The sequence below is a fragment of the Arachis ipaensis genome, chromosome B3 (assembly GCF_059453495.1).
Source record: "Arachis ipaensis isolate K30076 ecotype BB chromosome B3, ASM5945349v1, whole genome shotgun sequence".
In the NCBI taxonomy this organism is placed as follows: Eukaryota; Viridiplantae; Streptophyta; class Magnoliopsida; order Fabales; family Fabaceae; genus Arachis; species Arachis ipaensis.
Window position 1 is genome coordinate 141,023,165 of NC_142438.1, and position 27,152 is coordinate 141,050,316.

The following is a 27,152-nucleotide window of genomic DNA, read 5'->3' on the forward strand; positions in this document are numbered from 1 at the left end:
AATTAAATGCCATAAAATTACAAAATTTTAAAAATAAAGATATTACTTTGCTAAAAATATTTGCAAAAAAATGCATCAGAATATAATTTCTAAAATCCTTTTTTTGAATAAATATTTAATATCTAAATTTTTTATTGTATTTTTAAATTTTTTGAAGACTTATTTGTCGTTACATCTTTTAAAATGATTTTTGTTAGTGATGTAAACTTTCGAATATCATTTTAGTAATTTACTGTTATAGAGGTGTTTTCTACTATACATGCTGCTATAGTTATTTCGTGCATATATATATAAAAGACAGTCTACACAAATAGCACAACTAAGTAAGTCACTAGGAAACGCTCTTCTACTCCTTTTCAGTTTACATAAAGAATGAGCAAACATTGATATATTAGTCGCCAATGGCAGATTCGCTTCATGAAATGAGAATGCACAGGATTCATCCCCAATGGCAAGGCTGAAAATCCCATGTGTATCGAACCCTTTTCATGTCAAGTTAATATAGCAATTCACAAAATTCATGTTTCTTGTTGGTTAGACTATTCATGTAAGTGTAGGCTCAGCAAAATAAATTATTCTCACAATGGTACAGCTAATCACTGGCTATCCAGAATATACAACACTATATACAAGTGCACAAGCCAATTCACAATTGATTGGCATTGCCTTTTAGAAGACCAAATAATTTTGAACAGCTGAAAATTGCAGGATGAGGGAGTAGCAGATAGAATTGATGTGATCCCGGAACCTACTTGCAAGTCACAAACAATCCTGCTTTGATGTATTTTATTTTCGGTGCCGCCGTTTCTGATCAGCTCTTTGCCTCTTCTCATCATCCCATTCTCGATCATACATTCTATTACTCAATTAAGGAAACAACTGCACAACATGATACAAGGAAACCAAACATCCAACAAAAAGCATGTGTATTTGACTTTAGTAACCTAGCTACAACTACACTAGGATCTTAAATTAAAACTCCTTCAGTCATAAAAACAGAGAAAAAGCAGCGTGTAGTGCAGACAGGAATGAATATCATGCCATCTCATCAACCAAGGACCACCATATTCTTCCTTCCATGAACTATGTTACAAATGGAGGAAAAAATGCAGACATGGTAAATAGTCAAGCAAATCGCAGTAAAAGATACACTAACAGACAAGTGATCTTGATATAAATAATTATGCATATAAACCAAAAAAGCACTGTGCAGTATAGGATACGGATCAGAATCACGACGATTCAGCTTGCTGGCTACCTCTTTACCATGAATTCTGAGACCTGGTTCATCTATGTAATTTGCATGTTGGATCATGGGTCCCTTCCTGTCTACCCTGTCTCTTCCATCATAAGCTTGTGAAACACCAATTCCTAGGGGTGGAGGTGGAGGAGCCACTGGTGAGTACTCCCCAGGTTCACCAGCTGGCAGATGCTCCCTCTTGAGCTTACGTCTCTTGGATGCAGCATTTAAATCCAACTCTTCCTTTAGAAGATTTGTTTTTTCTCTATCCCGCTCTCTCTCTCTATCCCTCTCTTCAACCTGAAGAATATATGAGCATCCCAACAATTAGAATAATGAAAACCTCCTAGTCATCGGTTGATCTAATCAAAGAACCAGAAGAGAGAAATTTATGTTAAGAAGCATAACTTTATAAATACAACCAAAAAAAGATTTAGAGAAATACAAAATCGAAAATACATTATTTAAATCATTGAAAAAAATACAAAAAAAAATCGTAAAACAGTAATAATTAAAATCACACCAAATCATGAGAAGCCATATTAACCTAAGATTAAATCTACATATGGTTATGCTTTACATGATGAATGATGTACACTTACCCCAATACCATCTCATTAGAATATTATAATGTCAACTTTTTTCAGTTGCGTTTTCAACTTGAAGCAAAAGAAAACTTCAACCATCTAGAGAACAAGTAGCACTTTATAGAAATATCATGCATTGTACTCTTGGCTACTGCAGGGAATAAAAGACCTAGTTTACGGACAGAAGCATATCTAACCAAATGAAAAACTAACTTTACTCTATTTAAGTTCTTCAACCACGCGTAAATCACCAGTACATATGATGCAGATAGCAAAACTAAGATACAACATTGATTTCTTTCTACCTTCAATGATAATGCTTCTCGTTCCTCGCGTTTCCTATCTCGAAAATCATCTTCTTTTCTGCGTTTTGCATCATCCTGGGAAACCACAGCCTCTTCAGACCGTCTCCGTTCTTTTTCTTCATGCCTTGGAGAAAGCCTTTGAGAATGTCTAGTGGCTCCGTACCTCCTATCAGCATCTTCATCACGCCTACCACCACCAACAGATTGAGGAACCATATTTGGAGGTAATGGGGGTGGTGGAGGCAGGCTTTGCCCATGGAAGCGATCATCTGCATGAGATTTTTCTATAGATACATCATTGTATCGTAATTTACTTCTATCATCCTTGCTTCTATCATCCTTAGCCTTCTCAGGGAGTCTATTGAAACCCCTTTCACTACCCCTTTCTTGCATTCTCTCAACAGATCGTTCTCTTCCATATCTTTCGATTGACCTATCCCTAGGTTTCTCCACAATGAAGTCATCTCCACGAGACTTATCCACACGGTCCAATCTCTCCCTGTGCTCTCTTTCATACCTTTCATTTCCTTTGTCTTTTGCCCTTTCCAATGGCTTATCCCCTGCCCTGTACAAACCAAGTTCTTCCGGCCCCAATTTCTCATCAGATAATCGAGGATCTACAAGCTTCTCTCTTTCAGATAATCTGATTTCATTCTCGACATCTCTTTGCTCCGCCTCCGCTTTACGCCGTTTACCAAGTCTATCAGGTTCTTCAGCAGAACTAGCTCTCTTCTGGGCTTTATCAGTAGACTTTGAAGTAACAATTGTATTGTCATGCCTAGGAGAATGAACTACACGTGAAGAGGAACCTCTTACCGAGTCAATAACATCATTTCCATCATCCTTCACCACAGAAGCCCTAATATCAGAAGACTTTACGCCACCCATCTCAGCCTTGAGCTCACTACCGGTCTCACCCTTAGTAGATGGAGCTGAGATTTTTGCAGAAGCTGAAATACTGTTACCATTAGCATTGACTGAAGAAGATAAATTAGTACTTCCAGTGTGTCTTCCCTCTGATGCATGGTTTTGTATATCCTTGTCACTGCTCAAAGAACCAGACGCTCTGGCAACAGCTTTACCAGATCTAGTATCCTCTTTTGCAGGATCTTGTTTCGAGGGCTTTGAGTGTGAGCTAGCAGGTGCCGAACGTTTCCCGGAAGCTCTTGACTGAAAACAGCAGAATTAACTTATTATTCTTTTAGAGAGGGAGGGAGGATGAGGGGATATTTAAAAAAATGTTAATGAAGAAGAAGAATAAAAGATTATGTGTGTCTAGGTTGCATGCAGAAGCCAGGGGATCCAATGCACCGGTAAGACAGAAACACTAGAAAGAAGGATTCCACAACGATGAATGGAAAGGAAAATGCCTAACTGTACAGCCTAGCTAAGATATAGAAAAGCTACCTCTGCAGCTCTCGGAACATGTTCTTCCGATGCTCTACTTACAGATTCTTCTGCTTGCTTTTGGTTTTCCATGGATTTTGTTGCTCCAGATTGTACAGCAGGTGAGGGTAAGGTTGATGGAGCATCCAATCCATTTAATGATGAATTACCCTTGAGTTTTGCTTGGCCAGAATCAGATTTTCCAGCTATTGTGCTGTCAGTTCTTTCTACCTTGCTGTCTGCAGTTTTTATTTTTGTCTGGTCTTTGACTGTGTTTACTGAGTCCAGATGTTTTCCACTGCCAGATTCAGTTTGAGAAACACCAAGACTTATCCCACTTTGTACAGATGCTGAATTTCCAGCAGAAGATTTACTAATAGATGGCGCAGGCTTCAACTCAAGATATCCCATACCGAATTCTTCATCAGTAACCCATGAAGGCTGTGTGATGGAAGAGATTTGAAGTGTTAAAACTCAACAAAATACAGCCATACCTATACCAAGTTAACAGCATACCTTCCTAGCAGCTAATGCAGCAGCAACACCAGTTGCCAGCACCTTAAGATCCTCTCTTTCATCACTTTTAATCTTAGCCACCTACATGATGATAAAATATGTAAAATAGTGCATTGATGTTCGAAATTACTAGCACAAGTTTACTATAAAGATAAGTTATAAGTTACCCGTTTTTCAAGGTTTATCCCACTCTTCCGAGTAACAGGGAAAACTCCAGAAATCTTTGTCAACATAATGAGAGAATTTCTAATTTCCATGTACTCACTAGATTCCAAACACTGAATTAATAGTCTGGTTATTCTCTGACTCCACTTCCAGTGTACCTATAAGCAAAGAAATAGAAAATTGATCAAAATAATTCACTTCTGTAGTATTTGGATCAGGAAGAAACAAGGTGCAGGCATAAAAAAATTTGGGAGGACAACCTTAAACATTAAATCTATCCAATACATGTAAGCAGATAATTTTCAGAGCAGCATAAAAGTAGCACACACTTGCCTTGATAAACTGGCCATATGTAACTCGCTGGCTGTTTGGATATCTATAATAAACAGCAAAGCCAGGCATGTTTCCACACTCACGTTCATAAATAGATTCATCACTCTGAAAAGAATTTAGGAGTTAAGGAAAAAAGATAACCGAGTACTACTGGAGCAACAATACAAAAGGATAAAAAGATTGCATAACTAATGTTATGCACCAGTAATAATCAATTACCTTCCAATAGTAAGCAATCTTCAAAGTCTCATACAGAAACCTACCAAGCCTGCCTGCCTCATATTCTGTGCAGCAACATATCATAGGTTGTAGAGTCTTACAAATCAGGACATCTATATGGTTGACGGTATTGAAAAAGGGGGTTCCGAGCGAATGAAGTGTGTGCACAAACATAGCACAATAAACAGCATCTGGCATACTGAATGTGCAGCGTGGAAATATACAACGCTGAAGAAACTCCATATTGATCTTCAAAGTGTCAGGACAGGAACTTAACCATTTGTCCTTTTCGTGAGAAAGCCGCCTATGAACTGATGCAACATTCTCTTCATGTTTATGAAGTTCACTAATCAGACGGTCAAGTGATTCTTGAATTCTTTCCTTTTCCTTCTTCCTCTTGGTGATTGCTGAGCTTGAATTGTCAGACAGCTCCTCCAAAGACTTAAGACTAGCATGCAGCTTGGCTATTTCAGACTCGTAGCGACTTTTTGGAACGTACAAATCATATAGTGTGAGGCCCCAAAATGTTGCATAAAGATCAGGAGAAAGGCTATTCCACGCTTTTGAAGGCAGCATGGTTTTAACAGTATCAAGTAGATATTGCCAGCTGCATACAGTAATCAAATAGTAAAAACTACATAACCAAAGTCAAGAAGAAGAAGGAAGGGAGAGGGGGGGGGGGGGGGAGCAGAAAAAATTTTTGCATATATTATCCACTTCTAGACTTAGGTTTGCCAGATGGAATGGCATCTAAAACACATAGGCACCAAATAAGTAAAAGTGAAACTAGGAAAAGATTATAACCTTATAGGATTTCGAGCAGAGCCAAGATCTAGAACCATACTGCCAGAATGATCTACAAGATCAGATTCTGTAGATGCATCATTTGCAGCATTATTATCATCCAACGGCCAGCAAACATCAGGACTCCTCTGAGACTTGAAAAGTCTCATCACAGGGCGATATATCAAGAAAGCAACCTATGTCCAGGAAAACGACAAGCAATAAAAAATAAACAAGTTCAAGCATAATAAATGAATAAATGTTGCAGGTGAAGGGATATAAACAGTTTTCGTGATAAAATCAAGCAGTAGTTATTATGAAATCATGCCCTAAGTTTACAAGACAAAAGTATATAGAATGGGAACACAGACCTCAGGGTCCAGGTGGTAAAGGTGGACCAGGTCATTAAGCGATGGAATGAGTGCAGCATAATTTGATGCTGGAGTAACTGCACTGCAAAGAAATTCCACATATTGAAGAAGAGTTCCATGGGATCTATCAAATTGCTCACTAACCATCTTAATGTATGGTGCATCTGCATTGATGACAATCCTGTGAAAAAAATTAAATCATGAGAACAACATTGAGTCATGGCTCCAGTATTTGTACGTTTTCTAATCTTACAGAGAACGATGTTGAGCAATAAGCAATAGGAGGGGGATCGCCAACTTCGGTTCATCTTTGGGAAGTAATGCATCTCTAAGTCTGCTAGTAGACTTTAACAATGCCTGCATCAAAAAGATTATATATATATATATATATATATAGTTAACTTGGTATGACAGAAAACCAAATGCCAAAACCTTAAACTATGGATAACTCTACAACGGTAGTAAAAGATTAAAAGGCAGTATGGTGCCAAGCATCCTACATTATGGAGGGTGCGGGTAAGAGCCGCATGCAAAAGGTGTAATGCAATCAGCCTAATCTGATGCAAGCATCAATCGCTGATTCCACAACTTGAACCCGTAACCTTAAGGTCACATAGAGACAACTCAACCGTTGCTCCAAGACTCTCCTTTAATGGTAGTCGAAGATTAATACATTATATTTCGGCCACCCATAACAAAAGATACATGATTTACTAGAGCTTATAAAACTTAAATACAACATCAACACCAAAGTTAATATTCAAACAGCAGACAATTGCATTCGCTGCTATATTTTAGTCTTAAAAAAACAAAGTTGAAGACATTATTTTTTACCACACCTGACAAACTTGCATCTCATAAGCCACTTCCAATCTATTGCTTTCCAAAATCACTGTATTATATACTTTTATGTACCTTATTATTTCGAGTTACTCCAAAAGAAGTTGCTTGATATCGAAGAGTGTCACTCCCTGCCATGGCATCCAGCTGCTCCTCAGTCAAGTTCTCTGTGTACTGGACGTTTGCCATTTGTTGAATAAGTTCCTGAAAATTATCAGTGAAAAAGATTTATCCAACATCAGCATGGAACATTGGCTTTTTCATCAGCAGCCATATAATACATAACAATTCTTTAATTTCAATTTTTTAGGAAAGTATGAAAACCTGCAATAGAACAAGCTCAATTCCTTGCCCCTTTTTTAACTGGTTCACTAGATACTGGAAAAGGCCTCGCAATTCCATTGAAGGGTACTTCTTACACCTACAACGAAACAAATATCATTTGCTCATGAAAACATTCCCCATCTAGTCCCTTTGGAGAATAAGTCAAATACGTCATAATGTTCTACACTACAAGAATCAAGTCGAACTAGCTATAACAAGTTAACACCAATTTTATCGCGCACACCCAAAATATTAAAACCCAATAGTATTACAGAAAGAGGTTGAATGTCCAATCTCGATAACTAGAACTAGGTCTGGTGAGAACCCAAACCCATTTAATGTGGTATTGCCACATATCATAAAAATTGCCACCAAAATGATGAATTAGCTGAATCACAAGTGTAGAAGGTAAATCAGGTACTGGCCACTCACACATGAAGAATTAGCTGAACACATAACCCATATTAGGTCGAGGTTTTGATCACAATGGTTAGGTAAGTTACAACCCAAATGCTAATGCTAATGTTATTATCATGATGATTACAAAAGAATATAAACCAACACAGAAAATGTAGATTTAGAATAACAGAAGCACACAAGACCACAAATCTGCAACTAAACGTAGACAAGACATTCAAAAAGTTTGCCATGCATAGAAGCCAATAACCAATTCACTTATTTTCTAGGCATTCAACATCTAACTCAATGATCATGGTCCCATAATTAATTTTTTATTCAATGGTATTATTTTGATTATTTTATTTAGCAACACTTAATCATGAAATATTGACACTGCCTTTGGTCTAATTTGTTTCACAGATCACATCTTCATATCTAATTCATTTCTTACATTTCACCCAGCCTTAATTCCACGAGTTCCTAAAGGGAACAAATTTTCAAATCATCTTTTAATTATACAATCAAGGCACTTTAAAGAAGGTAACCAATAACCCATTCAACCTACACTTTAATTCACAAAACAGAGGAATGCAGAAATCAAATGCAGCATCACAATACATAATATTATAACAGAGTAATCAGTATATACAGAAGAAGGGAAAGCTAAAGCTAAGGAGATGAGGAGTTAAAAAAAACAAACAAACCAAACAGCTCCAAGAATATCAACCCCAACCCTCCAAGTCAAAAGCATTTTTCTAGTGGAATATTGGCCCCCGAAGTTTCAGGATTAACAGCTATGCTTGCCCAAAATAACACGGCCACAAGAATTGAAGTATCTACCTCCATAAGACCATCAGCACATATTACAAAAACTTGTTATGCCATCCTTTTTTCAGAAGATGGGACTCAGTGGTATACAGACATGATGATGATCATGAAACATCCTTTGCACTTAAACAACTGTTGATCAATCAAAACCACTGATGCTAAAAGTGAACTGAAAAGCAGTATTCTTACATCTTCAACTTAAGAATGAATATACCACTTATCAGTACACTCCATTAGAAGGTGCATTTGCAGAAAAGCATGGGGAACAGCTCCAGAAGAAGTTAACTTCTTTAGAATCTTGCAGCCTCCATTAGCATCACAAGATTAAAGTAATTGCTAATGGAATAGACCACCTAAAGCACGCTTTAACTGAAGGGTCATCAGATCGATCCAAAATTCCAAATCTAGCTATAATCAGCCTAAACAGCTGGATGTCAGCAACAAATAATCATCCCATAACCACCACCCATTGTAAACAGTTCCGGCTCCATCTTCTCTATATCCCCAGTAGCTTACACAACTATGCACCTAATTTTAATGAAACTTATCACAAAACAAGCATGGACAAGATTTTTGGTTCACATTAATACATGGATCCATCTCCCTCCTGATCATATCCCATAAATGCCATTAAGCTGTCATTTTGGAACTGACATTAGACATTACCACAAACTGTTGAGATTCAGATAAATCATGTATACAACACAGATCATTCTTCAGACTCAAAGATCCACTGATTTGCAACTGACGTCATTGCCTTTCAAAGCAATAATTTTTTCTTCTCCACAAATTAATTGTACCTGGGAAAGGTCCAACTAAGTGAAAACTTCTTCAATCAGATGATTCTCCATCAAACATGGTAAGTGCTATTGCAGCAGACAGGTAAATTTGTACTCCTCATCTTTTTTAATCTTCCCTTGTAAAATGACATGGGCAGTGGGCACCAATGTAATAGAAGTTTCGACTTTAGATATTGAAATTTGAAAGGGCAACAAAGAAGTTCCCACCCCATTCAACCAACAACAAATATCCATTCCAAAACATCTGTGAGCAAAACCCAGTGGTACATCATATGATTGTCTGTGCATGCCCATGGTTTTAACTGATCTGACATCATGACTAGGTACGAAAAGCTCCTAGTGTCCTGTAATCCCGCATTTGCTAAGGTTGATCTGCAACCTGGAATTTGATACAAGGCATTCTGGATGTTCTAAACTCTATACGATGACGCAAATGCAGAAAAATGCCATGTTATTGTCAACCATGATTACTAATTCATAGAATAATCCCAATAAAATTAGGATTTCCATAAACTGTTGTATTTTCGCGAATGAAACACCATCACAAAGAAAAAGAAGTAGAAAAGTAGACAAAACAATATGTAGGGACAACCTACAAATTTGTTGCTTAGCCATTATAAATAATTCCTAAATCTTTTATCCAAAAAAAATTAATTAATGCCTTAAATCAGTTAATTGAAACATATCACCAAGAAGATTCAGTCACATATCCTGACAGCAAACGTAAAAGCATGATAATTACTTCCTATAATTTATCCAGATGCACAGGACATTCTGCCAAGAATAATAAACCAGATTTTATCTCCCAATCCAATAGAAATAATAAAAGTTAAGAGTTGGGAATGAAGCAAATATACATACAGGTGACCCCAAAATGAAGCTAGTGATTGAAGCCAATCTGACAAATTTAGACCATCATCTTTTAGCTTATCACGTCCACCAAGTGCCAAGCGCTCAATCACAACATATTCCAAAATGTCATACTCTAGCTGTTGAAGGAGGGAGAGAGAAAAAATAAGTAAATAGATTTCCAAGTTGAAAACCATCTATCAATAAGAAAACAACTTCACATGCACCACATAGAGAATGCACAAAAGAAATATAAAAATGGAGAAGCACCCCATCTATAAAGAAAAAAGATTATAAGATTTTCATGAATTATCATTCTCAAAAGCTTACGTTGTTGGGTACAGGCACATAAATGATTTTATAACTTTATATGGTCACCAACCAAAGCCTCATATGGGTTTGAAGCATTTATAATGCATACATCCAGTTCATCTCGTGCCATAATTTAGCTTTTATTTAGAGGAATGAGGGACAGCAATAGTCAAATTCTAGACCTCTTACTCATAGAAGCCTCAGGCCTATCATGAACTATCTATCCCAAAAGTTTTAGTTGTTGAATAGAAGTAAATGAATAGACAACACAGTTTTATATATTGACAAAGATATATCACTATCAGAATAAATGAAACAGAAACACTACTCAGACCTGCTGACATCACTGATAGATGGATCCAATTAACATGGGAATAAAGTGAAAAAACAAAGAATTTGCACAGACCTGAGTCAAATACTTAAATGCATCCACTACAGGAGTAATCATGTCTCTGTATGCCTCAATCTGCATTTCATACGCACAGAAAAATCAACATGATAGAATATATATCATCGATAGCACATGGTGATCAAGTTTCAAGGTAAAGCTCAACTAAATCAGCACCTGATGAACAATTGTTCGTAGGACAGTCATAGGGTTAGCATGAGCTAGTTTTGCGACCATTCGACCTAGCTGCTTCAAATTCTCCTTTGCCAACCGTTTTAAAATGCGTCTAGTGTCCAACTATAGAAAGAGAAAGTAAAAAGTACAAGGGAAATAAATAATAAAGCTTACTGAATTTAGCCTAGGCAGTCCCAAATATATGCAGATCAGTACCTTGGCTGTTTGTCTTGCTGCTAGGAGCATAGGTATGCGCTCATCATCTTTCTCCCATTCACCGTATAAACGATATCGCACCTAAATAAATTAAACTCATCAACAAAACTAATTGATAACTGCTAACAATACATGGGGTAGAAGGATGAAAATTTATAAAGTATAACCTCATAAGGAAGGAGACTCATTAGTTCCCAAATTTCCTGGCCAACAGCTGGATTGGCAGGAATCAGTTGCAAAGAAGGTAGTAGGCAAGCTCCTAAAGCATCCTCCACCCTTAGCCTTGCATCTTTCAGGTGTAGATGAGGATTTCCAATTCCAGGAAATTGAGAATTCAAGGCACTGTCGCCATGACTAACAAGCTCAAGGGCAGAAAAGTAATAACCTCTCAGCACCCTACAAACCTACTTGGTTTTTAGGGGACAGGCAATGAAGGGGAATCATTATTACCACAAAGCACAGCAATGAAAATAAAGTAATTGGAAAATAAAAACTTCATGCACCTTCTGCAACAATATAGAGTCACGGTAAAGGTAGGGTCCAGTACAAGCAAGCATCTGAAAAAGCTCCTTCGGAAGATCTATGAAAGAACTTCGTCTTGAGGAGTTATCTACATCCATAGGATCAGTACTAACTCCTGTGGATGATCCAGAGTTTTGATGATGTGCGTGCCGAATAACATCATATGCTGAAGAAATTGTCCTCTCAATGAGCCTGGATGAACAACTGAATATTAATTAAAGGCCCAAGGATACAAACTGTTTGATGTATGCACAAATACACAAGCTTTCACCATACAGATATCCACATTAACATTGGGTGCTTCCCGCCAATTTCAATTTGGAACTATTTCTCATGGTATATTTCAAAAGGCTTTCATATAAAAAAGGACGCAATGTGGTGGAGCTTGCAGTAAATGCACTCCTCTTGGGTTTGGCTGGTGGTTTCGTTGGATAAGAATCTCTCCACGGCCTCTCGCAAGTGCAGTACTCATGGTATTACCAGGATATGCAGAGGCACTGCAAATCATCTTTGCATTCTTGAATCTTTTCTTTTGTTTGTTTTCTAACATTTATACTTGGATCTTCCCACCCTCAAGATGTACTATCCCTCTAATTGTCTAACCGCGTTTACAATTTCGATTAAGAATATAGAAACCACCATTGGCAATGACATGTATATCCAAATGCATTGTGCAGAAAATAAAATAATAACAAGAAATTCAATATATGCATTCAATGGACATTTCCATATATAGATGTAACTCAAATAAGTTCTCAATGCCAGTGTCTACATGACTCGAGAGATTATGAACAAGCATTTACCTAAACAAACTCTCACATATTTGGATATGTTCCACTGCATTGAGTGGTGACAGACGACCAAACAGCATATGTGCATGATACCTGCAAAAACAAAAATAGAAATCTAACGATAAACTAAAGAGAACGTAAGGATCCAGTCAAGCTATAGCTTAGTTTATCATGACTGGAAAGGAACTAAATCTTACATCCATAAATTTGAGATCCATCACATTCAATAACCACATATAATACTAATGAAGTCAGAGGGGATGGCAACATTCAAGTAAACAAAATGAACGAGAAATTTTACGGAAGATGGAATGAAAAGAAAACAAAACAATAGAGCATTTACTATAACACCATTTACCACCACATATTACATGCAAATTACAAATCACACATACCAGTCATCCACCGAAAGAAAGCCGGTAAGCAACCCCAAAGTTTGACTGTTTTGAAGCTCAGACTTTCGCTCTTCAATTGCATCAGTTTCCATGTCTATAGCAGCAAAAAGATCTATTGCGACGTCACCCGGTTTCTCATCATCCATTAGATCTTTTCCAGTAGCAGCAAGGTTTATTCTTCCAATTTTGTTAGCCTGTGAATGATATTGTCAAACTTCAGGAAATTACACTAGCCAAAAAATAAGAGAAAAACATAAAAATCAAGGATGGACTGTTCATCATAAGCATTCATAGCATAAATACCTCATCAAGCCGCTTGGAAGAGAAAGTGTTATAATGCTCAAATGCTTCTTCATCCTTCGGAAGTAGATGTGCATATCTTCAATCAAAATGATAGTTACAAAGCTATCTTATGCATTGCATAAATAACAAATCGTAACATAACCAAGACCTAGATGCCAATAGCATTAGCACCTCAGCCGAGCAGAACATATATTTGACACAAGTTTCTCGATAAATAAATTATGGCAGATTATATACACTAAAAGCTAACTTCAACCACTCCCATCTTACTTATCGAGTAATTAATTACTTGAAATATCTTTAACAACACAAATAGATATGCTTTTCCCATGCCTAAATACCGGAACATCATTACCATTAACAGCATGGAAGTCTTCTCCAACTAGGTAAAGTGGGTTACATGAATTGCACAATTTTATTATGCCTTCAATATTTTAGTGATCAGATTTGTGGTGTCAATCGTAGAAGAAGTGAACAGAACGCATCAAACTACAAAGTTGACCATCCTTATTATATCTTAAACTACAAACTACTCAACTTTGGTATGATTATAAAGCATTCCTCATCTGCATAACAACATTTTCCCCACAACTCTGAAAATAAGGAATCATAACCCATGACAAAATTAAATTTGTAAATATCATCCAATACCAGCATGTTTCTAATAGTCAAAACAGACCCAAATATTGGATTTAAGTTGAGTGTTTAATGCCTTATGAGAATGCAATATGTGATTCTTATGCAGCACATGAGCAGATCTTACATGCTATCAATATCAATAAAATCTTGTTTCACCAGCAACGCTGTGAGCTTATAGAGCCCAAAGGGAACAGGGCAGCTGACATCCATGCGCTGATAATATTGAAACTTAAATCCAAGAATCTGTGAAGCATGAGACTGCAAAAAAAAAAAGATAAAACCAGAGTATTAAAACTTGTCTAATCAATATCAGATATTGAAATAAGAAAAACTTAGAACAATAACCTTGGGGAAAATAGGAATCAGCTCTAGAAACACACTGTTATCAGGTTGAAGTTCAAAACACTCAAGAACCTGATCAACAAACATCAATAGCCAGGTAAAACATAAAATGAGAACATAAATAGGCAAGTAAGTTAACTATAAAAAACGAGAAAGAAAGAAAAAAAATTCAAATTGAAGAAACTTACAATATCAAAAACACGATTTGGATCCAAATCAAAATGGCCAATTAACGACTGCAGAATTAATCAAAATCAACACCAAAGTCATCATCATTAAATACAGAAAAGGACAGTGGGATTCTCAAAGTCATTGAAAGCATCAAAACCTTAATAATGCCAATTGTTGCGGCAGATGCCTTTTGAGTTGGAGCTTCGGAATCTCGGCAAAGAAGAGTGACCTACACAATTAAACTGAACTGAATACAGCATACCAAATCACACCATAATGACCTAGATCGTAACCCATCTTAATAGTTAAGTCATTGAAATATAAACACTCTGCAACTTTAATCTTTAAGAAATGAGCTTCCTCCATCTTATCTACTTTCTTACCAAACCACCTAAGGTGAAATTAAATAACCTTCTACACATAGGGACTATACTAGCACTCTCCAACACATACTTTTAATATTTTTTTTACTAGTGTTTAGTCATCAAACAACAGATGTTCATTCCTAGCCTCACTATATTGAGCTTATTCTTTTTAAGCTTTTCAATGCCCAATATTCAATCCTCTTCAACAATTGTAAGTCTTGTAGCTATGTAGTATTTCCCCCCTATATTTGAGGGGTGATTTCCTATCACAAAAATAACACCCAAAACCCTCTTCCATTTGATCCACCAAGAATGATACCTACAATTTACATCACCTCAATTTTCCAATTGTTTTGTAGGTAAACAGAAGATGCTTAAGTTGTCTGACACGTGGTACAGTATGATCACCAATTTCTACCTATAAGCTAGAATTAATATGTTTCTATTATACTATATCTTCTGTCACAATAACACCAAGGAATAAAATTGTGAACAAAGTTTTGAAAGGGAAAACAAATATAGAACATTGGACAAATAAGGGAACAGTCTAATTCACTTCAGCCAAAATCACAATTGTATAATAATGATAATAACAATATTAATTAAAATAAATTTGAGATCATACCAGCTTTGCATAGCCCTCACTCTCTTCTCTAAGAAGGTTAAATTTGGTTTGTTGATAAAGAAGCCGTGTATTAACTCTGACCTGAAATCAACAGCCCAATTGAATCAAATACATGCAATCACAAAGCTTAACAATAAATGCCAGCCTTTGGCAAGAATAGTTCGATTTTCATGGTAGTCTGCAGCTAATGTAATTAATAGGTGTATCTTGTCGCAAATATATTTCTAGCAATTCATTGCTCACCTCTTTTCCCTTCAAATCCTGAGCCTTTATTTTGATCATTTCAGCCTCCCCCAAAAACTCTTCCTGCAAATTGTGTAAGATAGAAATAAAAAACCATGTTAGTTCACAAAAGACTACATCTCAGTCCCTTACAGTTGACACTAACCAAAAGCCTCAGAAGAAATAGAAAGTTAAGTTACACAAAGTATGAATGATGACGGAAAGAAAGGAACAAAAAAGGCAGACCTCACAACGTTCTTGAAGTAGCCTAACTGGAACCAATTCAGATTCCACAAGCCATCTTGCCTAGAAAAATTAAAGTCTATAAGCAATGATATTGAAGAAAAATTATAAAGAATTAAGAACCGTAATGTTTAATTTGAAGATGTAAACATGAAGAGATCAACACGGTGGGATCATAACTGACCAGTTTAATGAGACGAGATCGAAACTCTCCCGACATTGTATGCTGTATAGAAAGAGATATACATAAGTATAGTATCGTGCTGACCACAAACGATGAATAACTAACAGTCAACTACTTAAAATTGAACACTATTCGCTATCAACACAATTTACAATTCTTTGGGAATAGTCATCATATAAGTCCTGATTTCCTCTTGCCACACAACTGAGGTAAAGTTGTAAAGGAACTCCAGCTCAGTTTGATGTTCATGCAATTTGAAACAGAAAAATATATTTAATTCACCCTATCCTTTACCAATAACAAAATTGAACAACTATAAATGGTACCAGATGAGGAGAAAGAAAGCACAATATAACTTAAGGAGGCTCACTATTCTCATTACAGAAAAGAAAAATGAATGACATATAATGATCATTCCAATTCCAATCTTTGAACATCAACCAATTTGCAGGTGTAACAAATTAACAACTACTCTTGAAAAAAGAAAATCAATAAGAAAGGATGAGAGGGACTAAAAACAGCTTCAAGCGGCGGTAACTCACATCTTGGGCCATTTGGGTCACTATATCTGCAAAATTTGAAGCTAATTTCTCAGTCGGCGGTCTGTCGGAGAATATGACAGAATCTAACGCTACTTTACACTTCTGAAACGGCAATTCACCCCGAACCTGACATCAATCCAGGAACAAAAATCAGCTCTTTATCCCAGAAACGGAGAAATAAAGCTCCGAATTCACCACCAAATTTTTAATTTTTCCAACGCAGGGTGCGAAAAATTTAGGTAAGAACAGATGTATTATGAGTGCAAAAAACGACGGAAAGGACGAACCATAGTCCAGCAAAGCTCGTAGAGGAAGCGTAGCGATGGAACTGGTTCGGAAACCCTGAGGGCAGGATTGCCACTCTTCCATTCGCGAACACAGTCCTCCGTTACGTAAATACACTCTATGGGTGGCAGAGACATTGTTCCTGATTGGAAACCCAAGAGAGAAGCGCGAATTTTGAGGTACGGAGATGAATCGGATGGGAGGGTTTAAGAAGAGAATAGCATTTCCATGGATGACTGTGACAGAGCAATGGGAAAATTTTAGGGTTTTCAGAGATACCCAGGGGGTTTGCTTTTCGCAACAAGTTGGAGTTGCCGGTGATTCAGTTTTACCCCCAACAAAATATAAAATAAAATAATATGTTAACGATATACAATTATGCATTAAATTTAAAATTAGTCATTAAAATATCGATATAAATTTATATAAAAATATATATTATTTAATTTATTTTTATTGTATATTTTATATTCTAATATATATTTTAATATATAAATAATATTTTTAATATAAAATATATGAATAAACTATTAAAATTATTTTCAATTTTTGAATATCCGGCAAAAAAATCATCACAATTTTATTAATAACAAAAATATTTTAAAATACAATGAAAATACCTAATGTTAAATATATATTTTTAAAAAGTAATTTTTAAATTTTGATAATTTTATACTAAATAAATTTTTATAATCTTTTATTAAACACAAAAAATATTTTTAAAAGATATATATAGATCGAATTTTTATTTTTTTTATATGTAATTTTATTCAAATATTTCTACAAATTTTTTATCGAACGCATAAGCAATTTGCAAAATATAAAATTATTTACTACTTATAAAAAATATTATTTTTAGTTATTTTTGTTATTTTTATAATATTTAAAGAATATTTTTGTTATTATAAAAATAAGAGTTATTTGTATTAGTGTCTCAAAAATCGGATGTGGATAATATAAAATACAACCTAAATTATTACTTTTAAGAAAATTTATTTTAATAAATTCTAAATTAGTTTTATTTTATCTTGCTAATATCCCAATTAATAATCGTATTTGAAAAACAATAAAAAAAATTTTAAAACGGTTTAAAATTATGTTATTTTATATTTTCTAATAACACTTATTTTATTTTATATTCATTAATTATTATTAAAATAATTAAATAATATTAGATAAAATTAATATATAATTTTAGATATTATATACATAAAATTATAAACTAGAAAAGTTAACATAATTGACATTTTTGTATTAATAATCTTTTTTTCTTTTAGGTATCATTTAGCTCGATAAGTTTATGAATAATTTATTACGAATTTGAACATTATTTAAGAATTTGCGATAAATAAATTATTCCAAAATATAATTTGATACACTTATTTAAGCCGCCGATCGAACTTATCCCTCCACTAATTTAATTTAATTTATATTAATAGAATCTAAATTAATATATTAAGTCATTTGAAAAAAAAAATTATACATGGTGAGAGAGTAACAATGAAAATGTTTCCATTCACAATTTTTCTCCTTACAATTTGTCATTAAATTGACAATTATATCTTTAAATTATTCTTTATTTCAAATTTTTAATAATTGGGTTTTTTTTCAAAGATAAAAATATATTTTATTAAATTTGATAAATGAAATACAGAATTTATATCAGGACAAAAACAATAAATAATGGGAATCTCACAAATAAACCACACTTAGAAAGAAATCTAACAGTGAAAAATAGAAAAGAAAATTGTAAAAAGTGAAAGTAGACTTCTTTCCAGAGAATAGGACTTGTGAACTAATTCAATGAGAAGCTACACAAAGACGTTGAATCTCTCGAAAGAGTTTACTAGAAGTATTGAGAATAGAAGTTGGGGAAGTGTTGGTTCCTTCAAAGACAACGAGATTCCTAGCTTTCCAACACTTCCAACATAGAATAGCAAGCAGTTGTTGGTTCCGATTGTCACCACCCATCGAACAAATCTGCTCCGTCGTGGTGTTCCACCAAAACCAAAATTCAGTAATTGGATGGATGGGGAGACATAAACTCAGAGAACTATTAGACCAAGCATCTCTTATAGCTGGACATTACATAAAATAGTGAGAGATTGTTTCGTCCTCTTTTTGACAACGGGGACATAGTGCCGGTGTTGCAGGAAATCTCCGGTGAATCTGGGCTAGAATCGGAAGCCGACCATGGAGGCACTTCCAAATAAACAAATTGATTTTATGAGGGAGCTTCATCTTCCAAAGGTTGATCTAAGGGACTTTTTGCTGCATATGGGTTGGACAGAGTTCAAGCGGAGGGTGTAAGAATAGGTACTTCACTCTATAGCCTGATATTGTATCATACTTCTTTTGTTTGTTCAGTGCCCATTGGAGTGTGTCATCTCCACCTTCAATTTTTAAAGATTGAATTCTAGTTGAAATATCACTTGGAAAAATCTCTGTAATTAACGGCTGATTCCAAATTCTTTCTTCAACAGAGGTCTTTTACTCTGGGAGCAACAATGGCCAAGTGTTGAACATTTGTTGGCACAGTGAATAAATATGGAGGAGGCAACCATGAGTCGTCAAACGTACGAATGTTTATACCGTTATCTATTCCCCAGATAAGTCCCTTCTCTACCACATTTCTACCTTGCAAAACACTTCTCCATCCCCAAGAAGGGAGTGTTCCAGGTTATGTATTTAGAATATTTCTGTTTCTGAAATATTTACCTCTGTAAATTTTGGCCAATAGAAAATTAGAATGTGTTGCTATTCTCCAATACTGTTTGCCTAACAGAGCAAGGTTTTGAGCTTTAAGGTCTTTAAAACCAAGACCTCCTTCATTTAGTGGGCGGGTCATAGTGTCCTAACTGATCCAGACCAGTCGCCTTTCATTTTCTTTTTGACTCCACCATAACTGAGTCAGTAAGGAATGAATATCGGAAATTAAACTGTCTGGTAATCTGAAGCAGGAGAGAGTGTAAATCGGGATGGCCTCCCCAATTGCCTTTAATAAAACTAATCTTCCCCCCAGCAAACAATAGGTTACGCTTCCAACCTTGAATTCTTTTCTGTACCTTCTCGTTAACCATGTTAAAAGTGGCTTTCTTTGATCTATTAACAACAGATGGCATCCTAAGATATTTATCTTGAGCTCCTATGTGTAAAATGTTTAAAGAGACAGCCAGATGAGCATGAGAGTCAAAAGGAGTGTTATGAATGAAAAGAAAAACTGCATATTTGCTAAGATTAACTTTCTGACCGCTAAAGCACTCGTACATAGTTAATAAATCAAGGATGTTTTCCACAAACAGTTGAATTAGCCTTACAAAAAAAATAATATAATTGTCTGTAAATAGAAGATGATTGACCTTAGGACAATGCCTGTTAATCTGAATGCCGTCAATGATACTGTTTTGTTTTGCTCTGTGTAGCAAGAAAGAGATACCTTATGCACAAAATAAGAAAAGATATGGAGAAAGAGGATCTCTTTGGCGGAGACCTCTTTGTGGTTTGAAAAAACCATAAGGTTATCCTTTCACAATCACAGAATAAGAAACATTCGTCACTAATTCACGAATCCAATTAATCCAAAGGGGATCAAATCCTATTTTCTCCAACATAAACTATAAAAAGTTCCACTCTACTCTGTCGTAGGCCTTACTCATATCCAATTTGAGGGTCATCTCATGTTCTAGACCTTATTTTTTGTTCTTGAGGTAATGCATACATTCATGGGCAATTAAGATATTATCAAATATCAGTTGGCCTTTAATAAAAGCACTCTGAGAAGGGATGATAAGTTTATGCATCATTCTTTGAAGTCTATGAACTATGACTTTAGAAATAATTTTATAAACTACAGAAGAAAGGCTAATTGGTCTCACTTGGGACATATCTTTAACATCTGGGACTTTTGGGATCAAACAAATTTGTGTGTGATTGAAACTTTTCAATATATGACCTCCTGTAAAGAACCCGTTAACTGCACGAAACACATCACTACTGACGATGTCCCAGTAATGTTGAAAGAATTTAGCTGTTATCCCATCATCTCTTGGGGCACTCTGAGGGTGAACACTGAAAGTAGCCCGTTTGACTTCCTCTATAGTAACCGGACGTCCAAGCCTTCGGTTCATGGAAGCTATAACCTTAGGGTTGAAGTCAGTGAATAATGAGCTTGGATCATTGTGACAAGAGGAGGACAAAATATCTCTAAAATAAGATTCCGCCACTGCTGCTATATCAGCATTTGAAGAAAGTAATTCGCCATGGTTTCCGGTCAAGTGCCAAATTTTATTCCGACGAGTACGGTTACAAAATTTATGGTGAAAGTAACTAGTATTTTGATCTCTCGCTTGAAGCCATCTGACCCTAGACTTCTCCTTCCAATATAATTCTTCATTATGAAGAGCATTTTCTAGCTTGCTTTCTAAATCTGAGATGATATTACCTCCATGGACCCCTACTGCCCGAAGCTCCTCCAATTGAGATTGAAGAGAATTAATTTCCTCTTTAGAGTTCATTCTATTAGACTGCTGCCATAAGACAAGACTGTGTCGACACTTCTTCAATTTTTGAAATAAAATAAATATAGGGCTGCCTTCTATTCTCTCCATCCATATCTCATTCACAATCTATCTTACCTCATTATTAGAACACCACCGTTCTTAAAATTTGAATCGTCGTTTAATTCTCTCTGTTCTCGGGTTTAAATAAGTGAGAAGAGAAGTATGATCTGATTTAGAAAGCTGAAGAACAGTAGTATTAGGAAATAGTTGCTGCCACTCAAAACCAACCAGCACACGGTCAAGCCATTCCTGAATTAAATTTGGACCAGATCTCTGATTTGACCATGTAAATGGTCTGCCTACCATTCCAATATCCATTAGAGAGCTGTCATTAATAAATAAATTAAAGGCTTCGATAGAAGCTGTTGACTTCACTCCCCCGCCCACATTTTCATTCTGGTTAGAAATAGTATTAAAATCTCCCATGATTGTCACTCGTCCTTGAAATGCTTGAATGATAGGTTGAAGAGTCTCATACTGTACTCGCCTACCTTGATCATGAGAGGTCAAATAAACTCCAATAATACCCCCAAGAAACATTAGTGCCCACTTCCACCATCGAGGTCACAATGTTCAGAACTAATAATCTGAACATTGCATCTCTCCTTCCATGCCAAAGCAAGGCCACCGGCAACTCTCGATGGATCCGCAATGAACCAAAACCGCAAGACTTAAGCTTTGCTTCCACTTGTCGAGGTTGGTTTTTGATTTCACAGAGAACAACAATCTCGAGAGAGTGGGATTTACAAATCCCTTTTAAATTGTGGATTGTTAGGGTCTCCCAAAATTCTGACAATTCTAAACTAATAGCTTTATGGCTCCTTGGGTGCCATTTGAAGGCTGACACCCTCAATCGTCACAGCATCATTAGAGTATTTCTCAAGACAAATATTTTTCATATTTTCGGCGCTCATTATAAAAACATGAAGAGTTTGGATGAAATTAGCACATAGATAAGATAATAGATTTACATGAGGGTGGATGGGATAAAAGAATGAAAGATTGATTAGAAAAAAGAAGGAATAGAAATCCTAGCATAGCACATTAAGAACCCTATTAGAAGAGCACTAAGAGTATGTACTCTGAGTATGCACATCAATTCCTTATAAAGTGCCTTTTAACATTTTCTATTTAATAACCGTGTATTTAGTTAAAGCAAAATTAAAAACAATGATAAATCTAGAAAATTAATAAAAATCGGTTAATAATTAATTATTACAAAATTTAAATATGTAATTTTTAAATATTTTAATATACAACTTTTTTTTTTAGCTTAGAATAAATAGCTAAAATAACTTACAATATGTTACCACATATATATTGTCATTTTCATTTTATATATTTCATCTTTAGTCGCTTATATATATATTATTTTTTTTCCAAAGATAGGGAAACTCGAATCCGCGACTTCTTAATAAATGAGTATGGAGAGATTATGCTATTTGAACTATAACTCATTGGCCACTTATATATTATTTTCATTGCATTCTTAAATGAATACGCATGTTGAAATAACAATATATGTCAATATCTATATGACTATATATCTATGTATATGTATATATCCCTAAATCTATCTATACAATAAATAATGAAAATACATTATATTTGGGGCATAACTTTTTTTTTCTAAGATACTTTTTATCATATATAAATTTTTTAAAAAAGATTGTATTATTTTTAAGACTTAAATCGAAGTTTTCTCTACTTAGAATATAAAAGATTTACTGGATTATTAACTAACCTCACATATATAAATATACTAGTGTTAATATAAATGGAAAGTAAAATGTTACCGCGGAAAATAGTATAATAGAAACCTCGAAAAAATATATTTAAACACAATTAACATAGTAAATATACATTAAAATTAGCTATTAAAATTAGATATTAAAATAAAATATAATTAAAATATAAAATACATATTTAAATTGAATTAAATTATATATCTATTAGATTAAGACTCACGCAATAATTGGAGAATTAAACTGACTATACTATATAATATATATTTGAAATATTATATTATTTAAAAATAAATTAGATAATATGTAAATTAATATTAAATTTAAAAGCTAATTTATAAAAAAATATTGTATAATATATTCATTTAGTAATTTAATTTATATATGATTCAATATTATAGGTGCGCAAATAACATTTTTACAACATTGTCTTTGTCTTTTTCTGCCTGCAGTCTTAGAAACAAATTAAACCAAAACAATATATAAGCATGTATTTTATCATCAAATGTTGCGTTGTTCCTTCATGACACAAAATTAATGTCTTCTATTTTTTTTTATTAGTATTTGTGATAGAACAATGCTTCTAATTCCATCGAGATAATGTATACCAAAAAAGTAACAGTAAACAGAAACTATTCTCAACACCTCTATCCTTTTGCATCCCATTGTTAAAAAATAAAAAAATAAAAAAATTGCTATCTTTTTTCTTCTTTCTTTTCTTATTTTTTCCCTAAGGTGAAGATGTTCTGCAAAGGGATGGAGGGTGTCATAGATGGTCAACTACACATACATTGCACTCAATCATTAAACAATAACAAAAAAAGAAAAAAAGAAAAAAATGTTAAATACAATAGTGAAGTTTAAGGTCATCGATGTCAAATGTTCTCTAACTTGGACGTCCATCTGAAGATCTGTATGAAGGTGCAATTCCAGATTGTGGAGGAGAACTATTTGAAGAAAAATCAAGAGTGCTATTTCCTTCAAATTGCTTCCACCTTTGAAGTGCTTCTAGCAATGTCATGTTAAAGTTTATTCCATATATTTCATCAACATTTGGTTCTGTAGGCTTCCACACCTCAATTAGAGGCGAAAGCACGTTCACCACATGGCTCATGTCAGGCCTTTGGTGTGGCTCCCTTACACAGCAATGGCCTGCTAATTCTGCAACAGTCTTGATGCTACTCAAGGTTTCCTCATCAGCTTCAATTGTCGAGTCGATGATGGTTCGAAATAAATCTTTGTCAAGTGGCATTCGACGAAACCATGAAACTAGGTGGAAATTCTCTTCTGGTCTACTTTCATCAAGTGCTTTCCTTCCAGTTATGAGCTCCATCAGAATTACCCCAAAACTATACACATCAACCTTTGTTGTAAGTCTTCCAGTGGCTGCATCATTTGGAATAAGACATATAAATACATATGCAGCTGTCTTAAGTTGATATTTGAAAATGATTAAATGGCAATTTAGTCAAACATCTAATCATTCTCATCTATCACTTGACATGAAGACATCTGTACTTGAGTTTTTACCGTGTAATAATGCGTCATAAATTAAATCAAGTGGCTAGTATAGTATAGATAAAAAAAATAAGCATTTAATATGTACCTACCTGCATACTCTGGTGCTAGATATCCAAAAGTTCTGGCAAGTCTGGTCTGAAACGAGGCTTTTCCTTGCGGAGCAAGGCGAACTAATCCAAAGTCAGCAACTTTAGCTCGCATATCATCGCCGAGCAAAATATTAGATGGTTTGAGATCCCTATGGATAAAAGTTTGTTGGGCTAAACCATGAAGATATTCAACACCTCTAGCAACATCCAAAGCAATAATGAGCCTTGTCTTCCATTCAAGTGGTTTTAACCCTTCATTTTCCCAGTGGAATAGATGTCTACTAAGAGTACCTTGAGGCATGTATTCATAAACAAGAAGTCTCTCATTTTCATCCAAGCAATACCCCATGAGATTAACCAAATTCCTGTGTCAAATCGTGACCACTGCCGTTTCAGCCATGAACTCATCTACTCCCTTCTCTGCCACTATTCCTGATTGCATCCTTTTAACTGCAATCCTTGTCCCATCATGCAATTTCCCTTTGTATACAGTGCCAAAGCCACCTTTTCCTAGCACGTTTTCTTCAGCAAAATTATTAGTCACTGCTTTCAAAACGTCAATTGAGATCAAAAGATTACCACTGGATTCAACTTGGTAAGCATTACTAGAAGGACTGAATACTTCTGCTCCTCCACCATGAACACCAGCACTTGCTATCTTTAATATGGCATTTCTATCACTAGATTGATTAGGGTGTATCACAATTGCGGTTGGATGTTGAAACTTTCTTGCATGCTTAGGCTTTTTGCGGCACAAGAACATATATATCAAAATCCCTGGAACAAGTAAGATAAAAATCCCAAGCAAATGATTATTATTGTATTGTCATCATCTTCAGAATCTGAGCTGGAAGAACTGGGTATATCCTTTCCAATATCAGGATTCCCATCTAATTTAAGAACTACACCATCCCGAAATTTAGGTACATTACCATATAAATTATTATTGGAAACATCTAATTCCTGCAAATGAGGCATAGTGGTAAGTTCAGTTGGTATTTTACTAGTAAAATTATTGTTTGAAAGAACCAACTTTGTGACAGATGTAAGGCTAGCAAAACTAGGAGAAATGGCACCTGACAAACCCATGCCTTGAAAGTTAACAACTGAAATGTTCCCACCTGAGCAAATTATCCCAAGCCATTTATTACCACATGGATCATTACCCCACCAAGTCTTAGCAAAAATCAGAGGATAACCCAAGGGCTCAATAGCAGATAGTAAAGCATTCACAACACTACTGCATGGTTCCCCAGGAATGGGTGTGCAGTATTGATTTCTCCCTTTATCCAAGTAATTGTCAACTCCTACACCATCTTTGAACTTGGGAGGGGACCCTTGAAAGAGATTGTTAGTTAAATTCACAACTTCCAAACTTGGAAGAGTGGTAAGTGAGAGTGGAATAACACCAGTCAACTGGTTGTCCCTTAAGTTCATATCATAGAGATGATTATGGTTTGACATGTCTGGTATAGGACCGGTAAATGCATTGCCATGAGCCCAAAATTGCTTAAGGGATGTCATGGTTTTCAATACAGAAATGGTACCGTTTAGTCTAGAGTTACCGTTGACCAAAACGGTCTCAATTGAACTACTACCAAGGCTTGGAGGCAAAGGACCTTCAAGAGAATTACCAGAAAGCCCCAAGAAAATCAAACCTGGGAAATGACCATTCTTGCTAAACAAGGCTTTGAGGAATCTGCCATGGAGGGAAAGGGATGTCGTCCATGTTCACTTCTTGCAAACTACCCAACCCTTTGAAGATGCCATTGGGTATGCTGTTGAATTTGTTGTCATGAATGATCAACTTTTGCACCGATTTGGGAAGATAAGGGAACGATCCTGTGAGACTGTTGCCTTGGCACTCCAAGTTTTGCAGTGCTGACAGCTTCTCAAGCTCCTTGGGGAGAGTGCCTTGAAGATTCTGGTTTCCGATTTGTATGGCAGTGACGCGTTTCGCCGAATCACATTGAATGCGCCTCCATTTGCATACGTCAGGGTCCGTCCATTGAAAGCTCATTGGAGCATTGATGGTGGTTTTCAGAATTCGAAGCACATCTGCATCACTGGCACTACGCTGACACCGACCCACACCAACCACCGTAAGAAGCGCTATGATGATGATCAATCCCCCTACAGCTTTCTGCATTGTGAAATCATAACAATGGAAACCTAGAACGATCCCCAAAGGGTTTAAGAAGAAAGTTTATTACATTGCATTGAACGAGGGGAAAACTCCCCTTTGTTGAGGGAAGAGAAAGGTCAGAGAAGGTGCAATTGGAAGAAGAGGCAGAGAAAGAGAGAAGGAAGGAATAGAACATTGTTTTGTTGTTTGATTGGGAAAAGAGATCGAAAATGGTGGAATTTGATGGCTTGCATTGCATGTTGTAAATCTCTGTCTTCGGAGGACACAGTGCACGTAAATCTATTGTACTAGCATGATAACTGGTGCAATTGCACAGGATCCATGTATTTTAAAAGGGAAAGTATGAGGAGCCAATAGAATATTTAAACAATGTCTACAATGGAGGTTTATGGAATATTAGAGATATAATCATTAGTGTTACCTTTTTT

The 27,152-nt window shown here is 35.4% G+C and overlaps 1 protein-coding gene and 1 pseudogene across 3 annotated transcripts; both read right to left on the reverse strand.

Moving 5' to 3' along the window:
• Positions 1-360: 360 nt before the first annotated feature.
• THO2 lies at positions 361-17,010 on the reverse strand. Of its 2 annotated transcripts, none has more exons than XM_088507703.1 (32): positions 16,667-17,010; positions 16,380-16,505; positions 15,838-15,879; positions 15,657-15,716; positions 15,432-15,494; positions 15,189-15,269; positions 14,356-14,427; positions 14,216-14,263; positions 14,031-14,099; positions 13,810-13,943; positions 13,047-13,122; positions 12,744-12,937; positions 12,361-12,441; positions 11,539-11,749; positions 11,203-11,439; positions 11,036-11,116; positions 10,823-10,942; positions 10,664-10,723; positions 9,958-10,085; positions 7,070-7,166; positions 6,821-6,949; positions 6,159-6,262; positions 5,906-6,086; positions 5,556-5,731; positions 4,752-5,358; positions 4,533-4,637; positions 4,202-4,357; positions 4,035-4,115; positions 3,540-3,959; positions 2,133-3,302; positions 1,224-1,540; positions 361-856 (listed from the first exon to the last, which is right to left on the reverse strand). In XM_088507703.1, exons 1-32 carry the CDS (start codon positions 16,799-16,801, stop codon positions 787-789), a joined length of 5,631 nt encoding a protein of 1,876 aa, XP_088363829.1. In that variant the 5' UTR covers positions 16,802-17,010; the 3' UTR covers positions 361-786. The 2 variants fall into 2 exon arrangements, with proteins under 2 accessions (XP_088363829.1, XP_088363830.1); XM_088507704.1 differs by having other exon boundaries at positions 3,582-3,959; positions 16,667-17,003.
• Positions 17,011-23,854: 6,844 nt separating this feature from the next.
• Positions 23,855-26,727, reverse strand: LOC107633928 (receptor protein kinase TMK1 pseudogene; annotated as a pseudogene). The gene is made up of 2 exons (XR_015907092.1): positions 24,579-26,727; positions 23,855-24,354 (listed from the first exon to the last, which is right to left on the reverse strand). The product of XR_015907092.1 is annotated as a receptor protein kinase TMK1 pseudogene (transcript).
• Positions 26,728-27,152: the final 425 nt, after the last annotated feature.

Excerpts from the sequence above, each read along its gene's own strand:
- THO2 (XM_088507703.1), bottom strand. The coding sequence starts at position 16,801 with ATGTCTCTGCCACCCATAGAGTGTATTTACGTAACGGAGGACTGTGTT. Across the intron at positions 15,717-15,837 it reads GATCTCGTCTCATTAAACTG|GCAAGATGGCTTGTGGAATC; the intron begins GTCAGTTATGAT and ends TAATTTTTCTAG. Across the intron at positions 857-1,223 it reads AATCGTCGTGATTCTGATCC|AATGTATGATCGAGAATGGG; the intron begins GTATCCTATACT and ends ATTGAGTAATAG.